General features: G+C 44.6%; 1 protein-coding gene across 4 annotated transcripts in view; it reads right to left on the reverse strand.

The window, feature by feature from the left end:
* The window catches only part of srgap2 (SLIT-ROBO Rho GTPase activating protein 2), a 64,226-nt gene that overhangs the window by 6,707 nt on the left and 35,941 nt on the right, over positions 1-21,578 (reverse strand). For all 4 annotated transcript variants that reach the window (XM_030051906.1, XM_030051907.1, XM_030051905.1 and 1 more), the window contains 15 exons: positions 15,271-15,433; positions 10,336-10,398; positions 7,800-8,015; positions 7,229-7,357; positions 5,836-6,057; positions 5,375-5,476; positions 4,968-5,165; positions 4,770-4,854; positions 4,202-4,229; positions 3,778-3,808; positions 2,934-2,994; positions 2,620-2,697; positions 2,355-2,489; positions 2,087-2,192; positions 294-518 (listed from right to left, as the gene is read on the reverse strand). In XM_030051906.1, coding sequence (XP_029907766.1) covers positions 294-518; positions 2,087-2,192; positions 2,355-2,489; positions 2,620-2,697; positions 2,934-2,994; positions 3,778-3,808; positions 4,202-4,229; positions 4,770-4,854; positions 4,968-5,165; positions 5,375-5,476; positions 5,836-6,057; positions 7,229-7,357; positions 7,800-8,015; positions 10,336-10,398; positions 15,271-15,433 — 1,842 coding nt within the window. The remainder of the gene's footprint in view (positions 1-293; positions 519-2,086; positions 2,193-2,354; positions 2,490-2,619; positions 2,698-2,933; positions 2,995-3,777; positions 3,809-4,201; positions 4,230-4,769; positions 4,855-4,967; positions 5,166-5,374; positions 5,477-5,835; positions 6,058-7,228; positions 7,358-7,799; positions 8,016-10,335; positions 10,399-15,270; positions 15,434-21,578) is intronic.

The raw sequence follows: 21,578 nt of genomic DNA on the forward strand, positions 1-21,578 counted from the left end.
TGGCTCAGGCCGGGGCAGACAAGCCGAGCCCCCATCACTCCACAGCAACCCCTAAATCAAGCTCCTCTGACCCATATCCACCGCCTTCTATCCCTCCTTCCACCTCCAAACCCCCCTCAAGTCACATAACTATCCGACCTAGACACCCAATCTCCTCCTACTGCTCTTACGCCCTTCCCTTTCCTTCCTTAACCGGACCCCACTTTCTTCCTTACACGACTGATGGCTCAAACTCTCCTCTCTTACACATACACACGCTCCCATTCATTAACCTCCTCCTTCCAAGCCCTCACCAGAAGTCATCTCCTGTTCCAGGGATGGTGTAGACGGGGCCCTGCAGGTCCTCCGGGCCGGGGAAGATGGTGTCGTGGTGGATGATGATGGTCTTGATGAGCTCATTGACGTGGGCCTGGCAGGAGACCTGGTCGTGGCCCTCGGGAACCGACATGAGGGTGGGGCCGAAACAGATGGCCAGGTTGTAGGGGTCCATCATGTTCTCCTCGCTGTACTGGGACAGGCTGGGTGAGAAGGGAGGCAAAGCTGTTCAGGGGGGAAATCTCTCATCCTTCTCTTTGTAAAGCACATAAAATAACAAAACTGAATATTCACAAAAAACAAACACTTGTTATTTATATCATTACTCCTCTCTTGTGAGTAAGCTATGTGTGTATATGTGTGTTGCGGATTGCAGGAGGTCAAATAGTAATGTCTAAACCAGCCGGCATCTATATATCACCTCGTTTGTGAGCTGTTGGGATGGAGGGAATCTGATGATGTGTGTGTCTTTGTGTGTGAGAAGAAGCAGGAGCCAACAGGGTCACTGTAAATCACTTAACCAAAGGGAGAAGCTCCTTTTTTGTCTTCACGTTAAGTTGTCTGAGACCACTTCGTTTACCCAGGGGTCTCGAGTTACAACTCATCCACATCCTGCTTCTTTTTGTCACCCCCCCTCCCAACTCCTGCTTTTACCTCCTTTTACTGGAGGGCTTTATCATGAGTGCTGGGGATGGATTGTACAGCATGGATCATGTGTGCATTATGTGTCTAAAACTGATCTTTTACATATGTACTTGGTATCATTAATTGAAACAACACTGCACCAAAATGCAAAATTTCACAAAAAGATTTTCAGCACAGACCTTTGAAAAAATTATAATCCTCCATTAACAAATGTCTTAATTAATTCTGCTTGGGTTTCAAAAGGAACTACTGCCTCTAAAAACAGCTTCAGTCCTTGTTGGAATGCTACCATACAACCTGCACTCCATGAAGAAGGAAGTTGGATCGTTAATCAAGAGAGAAAGCCTCCAGTTTTTTAAGTGTTGAAGGGAGTGGAAATCTTCAAACTCAGGACTTCAGAATTTCCCTTAAAGGTTGATTGATTTTAGATCTGGTGATTTAGGAGGGCATGGAGAGGAATCTGACATCCTGGTGAACATGAAAACACTTCAGCATTATGTATTGTGGCACTATCTTCTTAAAATATGAGACAATCAGAAAAACTAGCTAACAAGGTTGGAAAGCTAACAAGGTTGTCATTATTAAAGAACTACTAGACTTATAATTCACTGTGTAGCAAACATTTCCCAAAGGACTATTTTCCTATTTTCAAAACACAACATTGCTGCTGCTTTTAGGAAAACTAATGTGGACGACTTCATCGAGTTCTAAAATACAACTGCTTGCTTTGGGGAAAAGATTAGCAGAAATGTGAAGTATATAAATTTTGTAGATACTCCGTTACACATGGAAAATAACAGATACGGTCCTTTAATATGACTTGTCTGTCTAGATACCTTTGAATTTGTGATTTAGTTACTTTAAAATTTAAAGTCTCTTTCATGTTTGAGATTTCAGATTTTATTTATCTGATAAACTTCAATACAGCCCTTGGCCAGAATATGTAACAGAGAGAGAGAGCCAAATGTATGAAGCATTTTCCAAGAACCACTTTTTTTTTTTTTCCTTTAAGTAGATTGTTAATTTCTTAACCAAATTATCAGTAGTGGCATTGGTCTGGCCTTAGGATTTAGGTAGTTTGTGTGTGTGAGTGTGTTTGTGTGTGTGTGCCTGTCTTGCTACTTACTGGTTGAGGAAGGCAAACAGGTATCTCATGATGATGAGAGTTTTGCTTGGCAGGGACTGCAGAACTTTCTTAATGTGGACTGCCCTCTCCTGGAGGCTCTCCATCGCTGGAACATAGCCATGATACCCATGAGATTACTCACTCTCTCACACACACACACACACACACACACACACACACACACACACACACACACACACACACACACACACACACGCACGCACACACACATATATACATACAAACACACAGAGGATACAACACTCACAGACACAGGATATGAGGTCGTGGAAGACTTCCTTAGGGAAGAGGGCATGGTCCAGTCCTCTAAAATAGAGCTTGAGGACGCCAGCAATAGAGTCCATGTCGTGGTCATTCTGGTCTCCTGCCAGTGGGTCTTCGCCTACGGGTGACCAGCAAGACAAAGGCACGAGGAGTAAGGAGGGTAACAGAAAAAGGGAAAAACATCAGATGCACTGAACTAAAAACATCCTGATTAAAATACTCATGTCGCCTGCTGGATGAAGTCTCACCTCTCTCGAAAGCATTCTTGATGTCATTGACTTCCACCTGGGAACCTGACACTCTGAAGATGCCCTCATGCTGCAGACCTATATACACATACACACAGTTGCTCTAATTATTATTGGCATACAGGAGACACCGTCCTTGTTTCTAGTAAATAAATAAACCTGAAGATCTTGCATCTTTGTAGTTTCAGGGAAGCTTTACTAACATTTTTTTTTCAATTCCTCCAGAACCAATTACACTTGACATAACGATATAGCCAATCAGTGCACAGTACAGCTGATGTGTAACCAATCACTTTGCTGTAGAATTTGCTCACCATGGCGACTGATAAAGCGGATGCAGCTCTCTACCATCAGAGGAATGCCCTGACCCGAGTCCTAAAACAGAGCACAGAAGGGCAGGATTAGTCCTGATGGAGGGAGAGGACAGGAGACGGGCATGGAGATAAAAAGAACCAGCAGCACAGTTCTTGTCAGGAGGATTTCTGCACACACGTCTGCACACATACATGCATCGGTGCACACACATTTGGGAGAAATGGGTACCAGACATGGTGCTGAAGTGGGGGGGAGAAAGAGGGTGGGCGCAGTACCCAGCTGTTGCTAGGAGACAGCTCTCCTTCTCTTCCCTTTGTTTGTTTGGGCTTTCCAGAAAGCTCTGGGAGGTGAGGCTGGGGAATGGGGGCCAGAGTGTGTGTTCTTTACAATACATATCCCCATCGCTGCGTGAATCCCATTGTGGTTTTAATATGTTCAAACCTGGCTATCATCTGAAATTAATAATCGTCTGAATTTAGTGTGAAGTGATAGTTATTGACGGCCATAGCAGGAGCCACCCACAAGGGGGAGCCACACAGTAGATTACTCGGTGGAGCAGTTGCTTTCGATCACCAATGTATTGTTTCAGTGAGAATCGCAGCATGCCAAGATGGCTCAGAGACATCAGAGAGATGGAAATTTTTTATCATACGTGCATGTCTACCTGGGAGTGTTGTGTGTTTAGGTGATAATAACCAAAATGCTATCGACATCTAGGCAGTCATGCTTCATGTGAGGGGCCGTGGTGAGAACGCAAGTGGCTTGAGTTAGAAAAAAAAGCTGACGGAAAAGCCGACAGCCACTCAAGCAAAAACATACACACACTCAAAAACAGATAATCACCTGTTTCCGTACTGCAGAGTTTCTTCGTCCACTGCATAAAGAGAGAGAGGGAGAGAGAGAGAGAGAGAGAGAGAGAGAGAGAGAGAGAGAGAGAGAGAGAGAGAGAGAGAAGAGAGAGAGAGAGTGAGAATAACAGAGAAACAGTACTCTGTCATTATGTCTCCAGAGAGAGTCTATTTATACACACAACTCTGGTAACGCTCTATTTGTACACACAGACACATATGCACACGTGTTGAGAATATCTATAAACAGTGACAGAGAAAATAATACCCTTGGCTGCCAACAAATCAAGCTTAAACGCTGCTACATTACAGTATCTGCAGTAGTGTGTGTGTGTGTGTGTGTGTGTGTGTGTGTGAGAGAGAGAGAGAGAGAGAGAGAGAGAGAGAGAGTGCCTATTTCCTTCCTTCACCACACCTACCTGGCAAGGCAACAGTCAGTCTTCTGACCTAAAGGAGGGAGAGACAGGAAGAGGGGGAGGGGAGAGAGAAACAGGGAGAAAGAGCGGGGGAGAGAGAGTTAGAGTAGAGGCAAGACACACGAGGAAATGACCACAGCTGGACAAAAACAGACACAAACTTCCTGCTAAAGCCGTACACACACAATTCAGGAAAGGTTTTCCTGTGGGACGCCAAGCACCAGATACACATTCAGCCTAGGGGAACCCCCCACACCCTTAAACACACAGCTGCATCCACATATGGCCCTGCTACTGTGACCCACACCTCCACACACATGCACACACACACACACACACACACACACACACACAAACTCCTGCGTGTTGATTAGCTACTCTGCTAGACTCTTCCTGCTCCCCTGCGTGGGTCCTTGTGCGTCCCACCATGCAACTCATCCTTTCAGCCTGCTCTCTATTTAGTCCCTGGGCACAAGGCCTTCCCACACACACACACACACACACACAGACAGACGAGGACACAGAGAGGATGTCTGTACAGTGTGAGGGACAGTATGACAGTCTAACTCACTCTCTCCCAGGGTCTTCTGGATGAGGTCATGTTTGGCCTCCAGCTTGGTGATCAGGTTCCTGCCTTCCAGAAACTCCTTCAGTTTCTACAACACACACACACACACACTGGAGTCACTATGTGTGTAGTTTATAGCCATTTTACTGCAGTAAGGTGAATGGAATCCAGAGAGTGTTTATGAACGTGATTGGCTCTGACCGTGAAGTAGAACTGCTCCGTCTCCTGCTGATTGGCCCGCCGCTTGGCCAGGCTGGGTTTGCTGAGATAGGATTCGCTGACAGTGGACTTGACAGACTCCATGCTGTTGCTGTGGTGGAAGCACTCGGAGACGTCGTAGTCCTCCACCGTCACCATGTCTTGGATGGTGGACAGAGTGGCCTCCATGGTCTTCTTCACCTGGGCGGGCAAGAGAGAAGATGAGGTAAAGACATGAGACAACAACCATGGATAAACAAATTGGATTAATCTGATGGTAAAGTAGAGCATGTGCAATTAAGGAGAAAGCTGTAAGATATAGCTGAAAGATGATGTGGAGAGCACAGATGGACAGAGGGTGATGAAGGAGAGCTGCAGGGGATACAGTGATGAGGTTGAGGAGTTCTGACCTCTTCATTTTCGATCTTGAGGGTGGAGAGACGGGACTGGAGCTGCTGGCACCGCTGGAGCAGCTCGCCTTCCAAAGGCTGCTGGGCACACATCACACCCATCTAAACATGCACAGAGCACAGTGAGAACAGTGATACGGTTAACAACTCCAATTAGCACACCATCATCTCACAAAAACGCGGTCCAACATACATAGAGTACACCCCTCCTTCCTACAGTGTTAATTACAGCTCCAAATGAGATATTCACCAGTTAAAAAACAAACACAGCATGACATAAGAAACATCAACACAAAATAATTTAAACAAATTGTGATAGGTATTATATGATTAACTTAAGGTTATGTGTTTTCTGTGCTGCATATAGCATATTTTAATATGACACCTCTGTGATGCACATTGAAGTACAAAATGCAGTCCCTCATGAACACAGACTGTCCGTTTCCCTCCCAGCACAATACCGTGTCTCCCATGTGGGACTGGAAGTCGAAGCGGACAGGAGGGCAGAAGACATTGTTGTAGGTCTCCATCAGTTTCTGTTTGTCCCCATTGGGCTCCAGACTCTCTGCAGCTCCCTCCAATGTCTCCAGGCCTGTGTGTTTGGACGTCTCTACGTTCAGCTCTGCAGATAAGTAGGTCCTCAAGGCGCGGTGCAGGCTGGCGTGGTAGCCCAGATCACAGCACTATCGTAAGAATACACACATATGGCATGTCGGGATTTTCAGTGGTAGAAAATAAAGGAGAGGAATACTTTTAATGCGAAACAGTATTTCAGTCCCCCTCAAGCCGATAAGTAGCGGTTTCATCTTTGTTTTGACCCGTAGCGCCCCTCTCGTGAGCTAATCAGTTTAAATTTGAAAATGCTGGAGTGCAGTGGAGAGATGCATCATATCGCCAAGTCCCCTCAAAATCATGAATGTCTAAGATGGACAAGCAAACAGTAGTATCCGCATAGGGCTAATTGGTATCATTTCCAAAACGCTGGAAACCTCTCTTGAGTATCATCCCCATAAATTTTGGCTAAATCTGGCTAAAATATGGTTTGTAATGAATGGAAAAAGGAACAAATGAGATCAATGCATAGTCTCCCAACAAATGTGTACATGAGCTGTAGAGTGGTAAATAGCTTAACCACACACCACCACTTAGCATCTGGTGAAAATGTGTTGCTTTAAGATTTAATAAAATAAACGTTGATGTTTGTTCGTTAGAAGTGGTTGCCCTCTCCTTATCTTTGTACTATTTAGCTCCCTGAAAACCCTCACACCCTTTTTCATACCCCTTCATGGTAGCACTGTCTCTAGTAAAAAAAAAAAAAACATGGAATTGATTTAAAGGCTGCTAGCAGGTACAGGTTGGCCTAAAGCAAAATTTTCTATTTTTTCAATAAAAAAATTACAAGAGACAAAAGTAATATCTCATGTAATGTGCTAACACAGTCAACTGTTGCCACTGGATTTCCATCAAAGCACCATTTAATCAAAAAGTGTGTCAGTGCCATCAATCAGCAGAGTGCAAGAATGATAATCTGCAGTTCACTGGTCCATCACTTCGGCGGTGAGTGAAGTGCTGTTTGCTGCTACTCCTCCAGCCAGAGACTCAGCTACAGGCTGCCCTGTCTGCCCGTGGTGTGACACAACACCAGTGTGATGGCAGGGGCACTGAAAGGAGGAGAGACGCAGCAGAGAATAGAGGCAGAGGGGCGCAGGGGGCCCACTGAGCAGGCCTCATTAAAAAAAGCACTGAGGCTGATGTGAATAGACTGGCTGTGGGGCCACAGAGGACACGGTGATACACACTGTATATGTGTACAGTATATACACACACACAGAATAACTGCGTGTTTACACTCACGTCGATGATGTCGGAGAGGTCGTGGATGTAATATTTGAAGACGCAGCTGTTGGTGGCCTCCAGAGCCAGCAGGTACTCATTCCTGGCCTTGATGGCCTTCAGCTTGTTCTCTGTATACTTAGCTTGCCTCTGGATAAAGAGGGAAAGAGAAAGAGGGAGAGAGAAAGAGGGAGAGAGAGGGAGAGGTCATTAGATTCACTCGAGACTGAGAGAAGCCAAGAGAGAAGGAGAGAGGAGGAGAACTAATAGGGAGAAAGAAGGAAAAGAGATGTAGGGAGGGTGATAATAGGTGTTGAGGGTGAATATGGTCCAGTATTGATTATGGATAATAACAAGAGGAGAAGCATGTTGCCGTGACAGGTCCCTGCTGTCGACAAGGTTAGAAGCCAGTCATCACATTCATAAATAATTTATAAGGGGTGCACACACACACACACACACACACACACACACACACACACTTCACACAAGCCATAAGTCAGCATGGTTACAGGTGCAGCACTATGTTATAGTAAGGCTGTCCTTTCCCTAATGGTTGCCCTCTATTTCTCCCCGCCCCCTCCCAGCTTGCCTTCTCCTTCATCTTTTCGATTTTCTTGACACTGGAGCGTCTGACATGTTTCTCCTCCGTCTTGACACTGGCCAGGGTGTCCGGGGAGCGCGGTGTCTGTCGGTCGTCCTGCCGACTGGAGCGCCCCATCTGCTTCTCCTCCTGCTTCTCTGCCTCCTTCAGCTTGGACTCGGCATTGATGCTATCAGTGTTGTACATGTGGTATGTCTTCATCACCTATGGGAGTGGAAGGAGGGAGGGCGGTTAGGCAGAGAGGGAGAGAAAGAGAGAGAGAGAGAGAGAGTGTGAAAGTGAGTGGTGATTTGTGGGTGAGCGTGGATGTGTGTGTGTGCCATTGTCTCTCTTGCTTCAGTGTTGGCTCCGGATCAAAAGTGTCGGTCTGTATTAAACCAGGCAGCATCACGGAGGCAGAGTGGAGCACTGCAGCTGTGTGCCTCTTTCTTTCTCCTTTTCACACATACACACACACACACACACACACACACACACACACTTTACAGACAGATTTCTTGGAATGTCTGAACCTCCACGTTCCATGGAGGCTTGGAGCGCTGGCATTCCAGAACACTGCCAGGGAATGTTGCACAAAAACACACACACACATACACACACACACAAAGCCTCCTCATTCACACAGACACACACAAATATACAACATATGTGCCTGCCCTTGGGGGATGAGGGGGGGTGGATATGTCAAAAGAGTTAACATATGAAATGATGGAGTGTGTGTCTGTAGCGTCAGCCTTAAGCTAGTGACCACCAGCAGAACCATCATTATAATGTTTTGCTCTAATGCCTGTCTCCTCCTTGAACATTTCAGGCTTATAGACTGCCGTGTGTGTGTGCGTGCATGTGTGTGTGTGCGTGTGTGCAGTGTGTGCATACGTCAGTCAGTCCTGATCTATTTCTATCTCTTACTACATACTGTAATTACAGCATTAGACTTGCTTTTACGGCCCTGACAGCGGTTAAACTATACAGTTGGAAATTTGCTGTTCACGTCGTTGCTGTAGGAAACCTTGCCCACACACACACACACATCACACACACACACACACACACACACACACACATCACACTGAAATATAGCCTGACTGCCTTGGGCCTTTGGCAGTAGCCTGGGCGTGTGCAACCAGAAGCCACGATGCCCCTGACAGCGTGAGAAGACCAACACAACTGACAGGCCGCGGTGACGTCTGACTTTCGTTTATAAAGTGGGTGGAGTAATGGCTTCTGGGAGTATTTTCCCCGACTGTTTTTCTCCATTTAGAATTTTACATTTAACACATCACCACAATCGAGACCGAATCACACGACTCCGTCACAGGGTCACGCTACGGCCATCGGTCCTAAATGTGCCAGCGTTTTGAGAAATCATGTTCTTTTGTCTGTTCAGAGTGTTAAATGGCACTAAATACGACAGCACGCATGAGCCTCATTGACTGTTACTATGGTGAGCATGCCAGCTACAGCCTGAAAATATATTCAAATATATTCAGAATGAGATTATATTGTATTCCAGATGAGTGGCTGCAATCAGGAACAAAAGACTGCACCATAGTTGTCAAGATGAGCCGAGAGTGTTTCTGAAAAGTCCGTTTCATGCAACTCCTGCAGTTGTTATGTACAGTTGTCCCTCGCTATAACCTTTCGCGGCCTCGCAATTTCACGGATTTTTTTTTGTGCAATTTTGCATGCTTTTTTTTTTTTTTTTTTTTTAACAGCACATTGTGTTCTGTGTCCTGATTGGCTAAGGGAGAGCCCGTGCATTGTGTTCTGCGTCCTGATTGGCTAAGGGACTGTAGACCATTGTCGATCAATCTCCTCCGTGCTGTGTCTCCTGTACAGTACAGAATCTGTTCAGCTTGCCAAATTTACATAAATCTTTGATCGCTATAATACTCGACTTATTTTTCTACGAAGGTTTGAACTTTGAGAGCGTTTAAACAAGAGAGAAAAGTAAGAAAATGTTAATGCCTGTCTGAGAAAAGTGTATAAAGAGTGCAGTGAGGGGTTTTACAGCCTTGAAACATCTATAATAATTGTAAAAAATAAAGCTGACCACTTCGCGGATTTCGCCTATTGCGGGTTATTTTTAGAACCTAACTCCCACGATTAACGAGGGACCACTGTATACAGTCTTGTATCTTTAAATTTTTTTTTTCTTCAATGAACCCAAATTATTTCATCACGATTACTATTTGTAGTGATGATTCATGGTTGAATTCATGATTGATCAATGACAGAGCAGCCGGTCACGAAACACTGCATTTGGCAAGATGAGTGGGATTTTACTTCTGGAACCCTGCCCAGTTTGCAAGTCTGTATCAATGATCAGAGTGCATAGTCAATAAGGACAAACACAACATGGGTGTCTTACCGTACCGTATAGGTGAATGCAATTTTTATCATGGGCAGGCCCAACAGGAAGCAAACTTCTACTTATTGAGCTACACAAGAAATTAGGTATCAATACAAAAGTTCAAGTGTGTAAGACATTCACACCCTGCGAGTGTGATGGCGTTTCTCTTACCGTGTAAAGCTCATTTAGAACTTTCATCAGATCCTCTTGCAGCTGGACGCCAACTTCTTTGCTCTGGAGAGACACAAAAAGACAGAAAAAACAGAGAAATGAATGTGGGAAAAACCCAACCGCAGTCATTATCATCATCGATCTGTCATCCAACTGCCTTATCATCCACCTGCATATCAATTTCTGCATCCACCCAGTCTTTTCCCTGACTGCTAACAACCGTCCCTCCCGATCCATCAGGACTAAGTTATCCAGCGGAACAGGGGTGAAGGAGTTGCCAGTCGAGATAAATGAGCAGGGTGGTGGCGGGCTTGATGGATGTGGGGGTTAGAGGCTGAAGCTACAGGCTGATTGCTAAATGATTGTGGGAAGGTGGAGAGAGCAAGAGTGAGAGGACGGAAGAGCAACAGAGAGGAGAAAGGGGGTCTTGACGAGATGCACCGGGGCATGCTGGGAGATTCGGTGAGGGGGTGAGACAGGCAGAGCGGGAGGACAGGGAGTAATGAGGGCGCTACCATCCTCCAGACATCACTGCCGCAGGCCAACAGTGACTGATGACTTCACAGCGACTCACAGACAAGTGGACTCTCTCTCTCTCTCTCTCTCTGACACACACACACACACACACACACACACACACACACACACACACACACACACACACACACCTCTTCTGCTGAAACTTCCATCCCAACTAGATGAGGGCCACTATTTGCTGGAGTGATGGGGGTGTTAACAATTTTGTACCAACACAAAAAACAAAACAAAACACAAAATATTCTGTAGTTCGGTTCACTAAGTAAGCGGATCATCCTTTTTCCCCTCACCACAGGTCCTGCATGTGTTTTTTTTTTAGCACAATACAAAATTACAGTAAACACATTTGTAATATAGAACATTCAATGCTGCTTTTGATTAATAGCAGGCCTATTGTAACGACTAAGTTTTCACAAGCTGCTTACAAATGCATTTTGAACATTTGGAAAAAGCCCCATTCAACATTTTGTGCTGAACTGTTGGTGCATTTTTAAATTAATAAGCTCTTTTTCTTTTTCTTTTTTTTTTTTTTCATAAACTAAACTGAACTGTGGCCTGAAATTTGAAGTACAAACCAAACCGAGAAAAAAGTGAAGCATTACACCATTACCATTAAAGAGTGAATACACACATATACAGATTGTAGAAAAAAGGACACCGAAACACACACACACTGCAGACAGGTGAAAGAAAACAGAGGACAAGTGAGGGAGACGATAAAGGAGGAGAGAGAAAAGAGCAGAGACAGATAGTCAATTGAGAAAATGAGCTAAGCAATGGGGAATGAAAGCAAGATGGAGTAACAGATTCTGCCAGCACATGTTGAGCATCTGTCTTCTCCAGGAGGAGGGTGCAGAGGGAGGAGGGAGCGAGGGGGGTGGGAATGAGGGGGTGCTGGAAGGGAAAAGGGGGTCAGGAGGTGAGCTGGTAAAAGGGGGGGATGGTGGTAAGGTGAAAGGTGACTGGCGAAGAAAGGGAGGAGGAAGAAAAGGGAAAAGGGAAGGAGGAGGGTCTGTTTACAAGATGATGGAGGGGGGGATCAGAGGGAGCTGAATGAGGGCGAGGGTCACGCAGGCAAAGCGTAAGGGATGATTCATGTATCTGAGACAAAGTAAGGAAAAGTATATAATATAATAGATGTTACAGAGCCAGAATGAAAGAGGCAGGAAAGATTTAGGGGAATTGGAGTGGAGAAAAGATGTAACAGGATAACGGATCTTGTCCCGCACTCCCTCTCTGATGTGCTGTATTGGGTGACAAGAAGCCAGACCACGCAGCCAATCAAAACGCAGTCAGCCATGGCAAAGACCTCCTGTCTGTCGGCCACGGGGCATGACCTGTGGACCCTTTACATTGTCTGTGGTGGTCCACCTCGCTCAACAACCACCAAAGAAAAGAAACAGAAAAATGAAAACAGCCCAGATGTATTTTCTCAAGCCTGTTTCCCACTGCTGGAGCTGGGTTTGCCCAAACGATGTGTAGCCATTAATGCAGTTAGGCTCATAATAATCTCTGTCTCCGTCAATGAACAGTCTCTCTTGATGGAACTGCACACACACACACACACACACACACACACACACACACACACACACACACACACACACACACACACACACACACACACACAAAATCCCCCGCTGAGCTAACGGCATCATTCTGCACTATTTACCACAGTAGATGGAAATGTGAGAGCTGAATGTGTTGAATTCTCTATTACGGGGTGTGCTTCTCTGTGAGTGGTGTAAGTGTGTGTGTGTGTGTGTGTGTGTGTGTGTGTGTGTGTGTGTGTACGCCTGCGTGTTCTATAGACCCATGGCCTCTGGCGCCGCTGGTTTTTATGCCACTGACTGGAAGTGTCTAATTGAACTAATTATCTACTTAATTAGCCATCAAAGCACTTTCTGTGTGTATGTGTGGCAGTGTGTACGTGACCCGGACACATGATGAAAACAGCGTTGATGCCAAAGTACAACAACAGTATTTGGAAATAATCAACTCGCCGATGGCTCAGCCAACAGGGAGAAAGACAAAGGGGAGAAACAGAGACAGAAGTGTGTGCGTGTGTGGGTTTTTCGGTGCGCTGGTTTATCAGAGGGATAGTGCAACAATGAGGGCGAAAGTGTGTGTTTGTGTTGCCTGTGATCAGACGGCGAGCAGAGTTCAAAGACAGCCTATCAGGATGGAAATCAGCAGCTTCTGCCATGACATTCCATACACAGGCTGCTTCACTTTCCCTCACACTCACATATGTTTGTCTTGCTGCACTTGCGAGTACGTTCCCACTGACTCCACGCATTCCCTAGATTCTGACCTTAACCTTAACCTTAAGCATAAGCCTAAGCCTTTACCCTAAGGACATGTATCCTAACCCAAAACTCATCTTAAACCTAACCCCTTTATCCTTATCCTCCACAAAAAAAGATATTTTCCCACGTATACACAATGCAGTCTATCCATCCAGATAGTTTGTGATTTGGTGAAGTTTCTAGTCTGCCACAATCTCCCACTGCAATGGGACTGGATAGGTATTCATTTGTGGAGCTTAGACAGCCAAAAAACAGCAAACTGTATTTTCCGCCCCCAAACAAGTACATGTTAGAGGCAGACAGATAAAGTTTGCCTGTTCTTCTGCAGAAAACAGCTCCCACAAAACATTTTTGACAGTTTGAGCTCCACAGAGGAATACTTATCCATCCCTACTGTATTGAGGTGCCAAGAAAAGGGGAGAAAGACAGGAAACCTTGCCGAGATCAGGATGGATAGACTATTCTTGGAGTATTTATTTATTTATTTATTTATTTTTATATTTTTTGAATTTTGGATGGACTGTTCCTTTAAGCTTAAACCAAATTCCTAACCAGTAGCCTCTAAAGGGAATGCTTTGCTGATTTTCAACCAGCTTTGTTTCATTACAATGTCAGTGGTAAATGAACCATGTTTACCTTCCCTCCACGCTGCCTGCTCCCACAGCTCCCCTCGTGTATCATCTGGCAGACTTTTGCTGGCTCTAGCCAATTATAGATTGTACTTCCACTTTTTTTTTGTCAGCGGGGCAAAAGGGATGTCTGATCAATAGCGACAGTGTTTTGTTACTAACATGGAAATATTACAGTATGAAAACATACAATACATGTTTTTTATGAGGCCCCTTTCAAGACTAGCGTGGCACGTTCACTGCTGCAGTTTTTACCTGGCAGTGCTGTCTGCATGGTGCATTCTGCTTGTTGTAGGTTTTCTACCTTTTGACCCAAGGGGAATACCACAGCCCTTTTTCTCTGGTCATTTAGCACCAAATTCAAAAATATGTATGCCTTTCTACTGCATAGTGCAGTTTTATGAAAAGACCATTTTTCCAGCAGTGAATTATTCCTTTAAAGAAGTAAGAGTAAGAACTGGTCAAAATGACCTCACTTTGCAAAAATGCCCTCGATATTATCCTCTCTTGCTCTCTCTCGCTCTCTCTCTCACTCACAGAATTGCTGCCTGTGCTTGTACCTGTCTTATGCACTTCCTCTCACAGCTTTAGAGCTTGTGTATTTGGTCTAACATGTCGAGTCTGGAGATGAATGGCTGTCTCTCTCAGTTTTGGTCTTTAATTCCCTCTACAAGGTCACAGTAAGCTCTAATCTGCACAGACAGCTCTCTCCTTTATCCTTCTGTCGTCTGTCCCTCCATCCAAACTCCCTCTGTTCTTCTCCCCAAGTTCCTTCTTCTCTCTCTGGTAGTCTTATTGATTTTCTCACAGACATGCAAAGCAGAGATCAGAGGGGATGAGAATGATGCTACCGTATAAAACACACCACATTCTCCCTCCAGGCCTGAGGTGACCAGCTGCCAGTCACTGAATCAGCCAGGACGGATGACAGATGCTGGGCAGAGCAAAATCCTGACACAGGGTGTGATAAAGACTTTAAGACTTGTGATAAAAAAGGTGTTGTCTACTTCTACAGTACCTACTTCTGCGGTCCTTGGTTTGGTGCACTTTTTCTTCTCAGAAGTTTTTGTATGATACATTTATTTTATATTTTTAGTTTTTTTTTTAGCATGATGAGAAATTACAGCAAACACATTCATCATGCAGAACATTCAATGCTTGCTTTTAATTAATGTTAAAGTCTAGTCTTTTCCATGAGCAGGATACAAATACTTTCTGTTGCTACATTGCACAAGCTTTACAGAACACTGGCATCCAAATTTCTGTATTTAATTTGCTCAAATTAAAAACCAAGAACTTGAATTCTGAGTCAGTTCAATTTTGCTTTTCAAGGTTCATTATAAAATGCATCAACATATTGCAATATGCAAATTCCCAACGCACCTCAGTATCTCAATAGATATTAAAATCAAATGGCACTGGGTTCCGTCATTAGACTAAATCCATGATATGGGTTTTACCTTCTTGAAGAGGCGTCCCGAGTCTTCGCTGACCTGTGCAAAGCGAGGAATGATGTTGTTGAGGTAGAGGTCGGACAGAGTGGCGTGGTCACGGCTCTCCCTCTTCACCTGAACCAGTAACAGGTTCCAGCAGTTCACTGGAGATAAAACACTCTGCTCCTTCCTACAGGGAGAGAAAGAGAGAGACAGAGAGAGGTCTTAAAATTCATTCATGTGCCTCCAGGCGCATTCATAATGTAAGTGACTAGATCTAAGTCTCTTTCATCTCTAAAATTCTGTTTTCATTTGTCAGTGACAACAAATGTCTTGATTTGGTGCAGTCAGATGTTAATGAGATGGAAATCAGACAGCTGAAATAAAAAAAAAAAAAAAAAAAAGAACACAGACAAAACTTGCTGTACTTTGGTGGAAAGGCATCAGCTCATGAAACTGCACAAGTGCCAGGGTACACCCAATGACCCACCTCTCTCTCTCTCTCTCTCTCGCTCTCTCTCGCTCTCTCTCGCTCTCTCTCGCTCTCTCTCTCTCTCTCTCTCTCTCTCTCTCTCTCTCTCTCTCTCTCTCTCTCTCTCTCTCTCTCTTTCTCTCTTTCTCTCTCTCTCTCTCTCTCTCTCTCTCTCTCTCTCTCTCTCAAACACACACACACACACACCAGCTGCCCCGTTGGTATTCCTGGGACCATCCCTACAGGAGACAGGAGCTTATACACATTCCTGGCCTGTCTGTCTATCATTTGATGTCTGGCGAGTTGGGATCTTCATAGCACGCTGCGGTGTAGACTGACCTGAGTTTGAATTGGCAGCTCAGCCAAAACAGGGCATTAGCCTGGTGAGAGAGAGAGCTGAGAAAAGCCTGCGGAGTTTCTCGCCGACAAGCCTGTTATTGTTCCTGCCAGACTGGCGACAGAGTAAAGCTAATGGTAAATCATTTACATGTTCAATGAGCCTTGTCCAATCTTGGCCAGTACACTGATACTCAGAGAAAAACAACACATGGTCAAACATGTCATGAAGGCAAGGTGTTTAGTCAAATTCAAGCCTACATACAAACACACACACAGATGACAGCTTGCTAGACTAACCGTATGGCCCTAGAGTGCATCAGGGTCTGAGCCATTTCAACACTGCTGCACAAACACAGCCACAAATAACCCACATAAAACACGCACACACACACAAGTAACACACTGGTCTACTTTATGTAAAATGTACAAAAACATGCTTTTCGCACACAGTATTTGCAAGATGACACAAGATACTGGGATAAGAGGCAGGGCAAGAGTGTCCAGACAGATTTGCACGCACACACACGCGCACACGCGCACACGCACACACGGAGTCAGCGAGCCAGCCCAAACAGAGGATTCAGCCAGGGTACAAAACCCAGCGGGAAGAGTTAGAAGGCCTCCAGCAGAGGAGCTGTCACAGAGAGGAATAAAAAGAGGATGGGGAGGAGAGTGGCTGGGGGCGGGGATGAGGTTGGGTAGTCGAAGTGGGGGGTCAATGAGAGAAGCGATGACACAACGTAATGATTTTACTAATGGTATAATAGTTTAATGGTTCTTTACTGTGTTTGCTTCAAGAACCATAAAGCCATTACACCAACAAACTATGCAACTCTGTCACTGCCCTGCCGACATGACAACACAGCCCTTTCCGTGTGTGTATGTGTGCACGCGCGTGTGTTTGTGTGTGTGTGTGTGTGTGTGTGCATGCGCGTGTGTTATGGATGATCCATGGATGATCTAGTGGGTAAAATGGATTATGAGTGAGTGTAAGTGGATGAAAGAAGGTCTTTGTGCCCCTAAGAGCAGCTTTAGCTGGATAGTGAGAGCATAGAGCTTCAAGGCATTTACATCGCACACACACACACACACACACAAATTACAAAGCCTCACACACACAAACACATAACACACAGGTCAGGAAAGTGGAACAGTGACCCGAGCAGACACAAGGTCAGACAGACAGAGAACGTCTTTGACCAGGGGGTATAAAGTGTGTGTGTGTGTGTGTGTGTGTGTGTGTGTGTGTGTGTGTGTGTTTGCGGGAAGGGAAGGGAGGCTCTGATGAGATGAGTCATACAGAGTGATGTGATATGCTGGTACTGGCTGTCACTGGTCAGATGGTCAGATGACTAACCGACAGTGTACAACAGTAATAATTAAACCGAGGCCAAAAAAAAAAAAAAAAAAAACCTAACAAAAACAAAAAAACACCATGCATATTGCACTATAAAGCCAAAATACTGGAACTTCCCCAGTCACTGTACACTCGACAGAAGCTTGAGTGAAATGTGGGCGTAGTAGCATGTGTATCTGTGCCTCTCTTTCCTGTCCAACTTCTCTCTGCTCTCTCCGTCTGCCCTGTTTCAATTTCTTTCTGTCTTTTCTCTGATTGCCCAACATTTGCAAACCAAACCAGGGCCGCACTTCCCCTATTTGCCACCTCCAATATGACACGTCACCCTCTGCCAACCACAGATCATCATGTTGATGACATAGCACTGCCCCATCCCTGACTGAAATATCACCTGATTGCCGCCGACCATCAGCTACCACAAGATAAACAGTGAAATGTCATTAACCCTTCTCCCACCCTGAAGGCCACACAGCGCATGCTCAGTAACATCACAGAGCTGAGTAAGGGTGCAGGTTAAGTGCTGCTGGAAAGGGTGCTGGAAGTGCTGTTCACATTCAGGATCAAAGAATGTAACATTAAACAGGGGATAACTGATAGGAGTTGTGTGCTGACTGTTGAGGCAGGCTGAACGGTGGCCAGACGCTCCTTTCACTGTCACAGGAAACAGTCTGTACACCGAGTGAGGAAAACATTACAGGACCACGTGTCTTTTCCTTTAAACAGGCTTAAGATTCACTTCTTGTTTTCAACATGACTTGTGTCATTTGATCACACCAGGATGCATGAAGTCACAGCAGGACTGCAGCTGCTGATTATTTTCCCTGTCAATTCATCTACTGATTATTTCTTTAATTAATCAATTCATGATCTAGTCTTTGAAGCATCAAACATCAAAAAATTAAAAAAAAAAAAAAAAAATAGCATGGGAAGGTAGTAGAGGTCAAAGTTACACCTTTAAATAACTTCCTTAGTATGTCTATACATAATCCAAATATCAATTTTATAATATATGAACAGAAAAAGTGAGCACATATTAGCATTTTAATTATCTTCATGAAGCCAAAATCAGTAAATGTTTTGCACTTTTACCGTACTTGATAAATCACTTTACAAAAGTAATAAATTATCTTATAGAAGCTGATCTTAAGACGTTCACATATCAAAATATTGAAATAGTGAACCTATATAAGGGAATTATACAACTCAAGCCACAGACTGTGCAAAATGCACGGCAATACGGTTCTAATATTTAGCACAAGGGCAGGCTTTGAATCAATGTACAACTTCTGAGGGCGCCTAAATGTGACCAATCAGCCTGTCAGCCTGAGGGCACATGCATAGACACACACACCCACCCACCCACACACACACACACACACACACACACACACACACACAACAGAACACACCCACAATAGGGTTAAAACATGTAGCTCCCCCTACCACTGTGCAGTCTGCCAAATAGTAGGAATACCAGGGGTCTCCACGGGATCACCACACACACACACACACACACACACACACACACACACACACACACACACACACACACACACACACACACACACACACACACACAACCCCTAGCCCTCATACCCCACCACTGCTTAGCGTACCATCAACGCCTGGCTATGCAGCGAATCAGCCACAGGCCTACACACACACACACACACACACACAACCGGAAAATAGCTTAAATTCCAGCATGGCACCCGGACTGAGCTGCAGCAGATGCAGGGAGTTTGTTAAATACACAGATGTTGGAAAGAGAGAAAAGGAGAGCGAGGGATAGAGAGAGAGAAAGAGGAGGGACAGAGCAGCCAAAGAGATGAAAAAAAGGGAATTAACACTTCTCCTGAACAGGTATTATTGTTGCGTTATCACCTCTGGACCGATCAGTAACGACAAGGTGTAACAGTAGCAGCAGCTGCCTGTTCAACGACTCCACTCGTCCTCCTTTTGCGCTCCCTGCTCCCCTTCCCCCTCAACCTCCCCCAGTATCCAGCACTGAATAACACACCCTCTACAACTGTCTCTGTATTGATCTGAGCTGGAGGGTGTGTGTGTGTGTGTGTGTGTGTGTGATGGAGAGGATGTGGGGGGTATGTCCCCTTGGTTGGGGTGAGATTTTGTTTAGAGAAACTATTGATCTCTCAACTCCTGCTCTGTCTGTGAGTGTGTGCATGTGGGTACATCCCCAGCTGATAAATTTCATGCGGAAAATGTGTTCGCTTCTGGAAAATCACATGTCAAGTACCAAGAAGAAAAAAATGAGATGAGAGGGCAGAGGAAAAGGAGGAAGGGACACAGAGGTGATGGCAGAGGAGTTCAGTGGTAACAGGAAGTCAAAGACAGAGAGACAAAAAAAGAAGAAAAGCAGAAGAGGGGAGAGTCCAGGAGTTGTTCCTCTAGCTGAGCTGTGGCCAGCATCAAAAATGAGGCCTAATCTTTTTTTTTTTTTTTTTTTCCAAAGATATATTTATATATCAATTTATTCCCTTAGTAAAAAAAAATGGACAAGTAAGCAATACAACTCATCCTGCAGCTCTGCAACACTCATAAAAATGTTCATGAGATTGTTTTATGGGAACTGATACTTCTGCTTTTATGCTGCATTTATTAAATGATGTTTATTACATTTTAAAAATAACTGGTGTGCCCCAGCCAAAAGCAATTTTCTGTCTAAGTGATGAAGCTTTCTGAACCTGATTTAAAAAAGTATTAGGACAGGATGAAAATTCGGTATTATTGTTTTCTTTAGAATCAAATTATTATATGCTGGTTTTGGATATTGTGACACACAATTCCACTGCCTAAACTGATGATAACCAGCATTTTTTTTAAATTGAGCAACTGATGAAATGAAACATTTCTAAGATTATTATTTTGGTTTTGCATGACATCACATCTACCATTGCCATTCACATTAACACATGAGAACTTAATTATTTAAAATGCAATTTGGAGAACATGAGTGTTGTTAGAGTATATGTTACTATGATAAAAAAAACAATGTACAGCGTTAATGGTACAACCTGCAGCACAGTCAAAAATAGAATCTTTCTATCTCTGATGACTCTGTTCATCTGCAACGGCTACGCTGGATTTGGGTGCATGTGAGAAAGTAAGAGAGAGATAGATACAGAGAGACTGTGTGGTTTATGATTAGCTAGCAGATCAGTGCGCTGCTCCCTGCAGGGCATCAGAGTGCTCTCTCTCCCACTGAATCTTACAAGAACACACCATGCTGCTAAAGCTGATGAGCTGAGAGAGAGCAAGAGAGAGACAAGAAGGAGAGAGAGAGAGAGAGAGAGCGACCTTCATTTGTAAGACAGAATCCGTGTTTGGGCAAGGTTACATACACGGCAAGACATCGCAAAATAGTCAGAGCACAAAATCACCACCTGGCACTTCTGGCACTGAAATTCGCACATGAGCACACACACACACCCACACCCACACCCACACACACACACACACACACACACACACACAGGGTTTCAATAAAATCTAAAGCTAAGTATCATGAGGATCTTGATGAAATGAAAACGATGCATTATTGGATCAGACCATAAGTCAGTGTGTGTTTTATTGGAACAAGCTGTAGAGAACCATGTAATGAGATGTGAAGTTGTCATCTAGCCACGGGTCACTAGGTTACTGTCTTTCTCTCTCGGCAATCCCGCTGTTTCAATCTTAGTTTCTTTCTCTCTCCCCACTTCTCCTTTCTCACAGGAAACAGAAGCAATCTCAAAACCTCTTTAAAAGCTGTTTCAATGTAAAAAGGGGGGAGATTGCATGTTTTCTGTGTGTGTTTTTAAGTGAAACTCCATGGATCCTCGGGAGGAGAAATGTGCCATTTCATTTTCCTCAAAGACACTTCAGCAACAAGAGCGCTAGCTGTCACAAGCACTTGAACTGCATTATCAAAAAAAAAAAGACACTCAGTTGAGTGCACAGCTCTGCCGAGGTTGTAGTTGGAAGTTATGGCCTTATTTGAGCTAAGCTCCACCCCCTTTAGGTAATGTTGTCATAGGACACACCCATTTTGGCCAATCAGCATGCAAAGTTGGCCGCCTTTGCATGCTGTCTTGACCCATGACCAAGCTCCCTGCCAGGTTTCTTGATATAATGTGGATGCGTTTGGAAAATATGACCCTGTTTGTG

This window comes from Myripristis murdjan, chromosome 5, assembly GCF_902150065.1.
Source record: "Myripristis murdjan chromosome 5, fMyrMur1.1, whole genome shotgun sequence".
Taxonomy (NCBI): domain Eukaryota; kingdom Metazoa; phylum Chordata; class Actinopteri; order Holocentriformes; family Holocentridae; genus Myripristis; species Myripristis murdjan.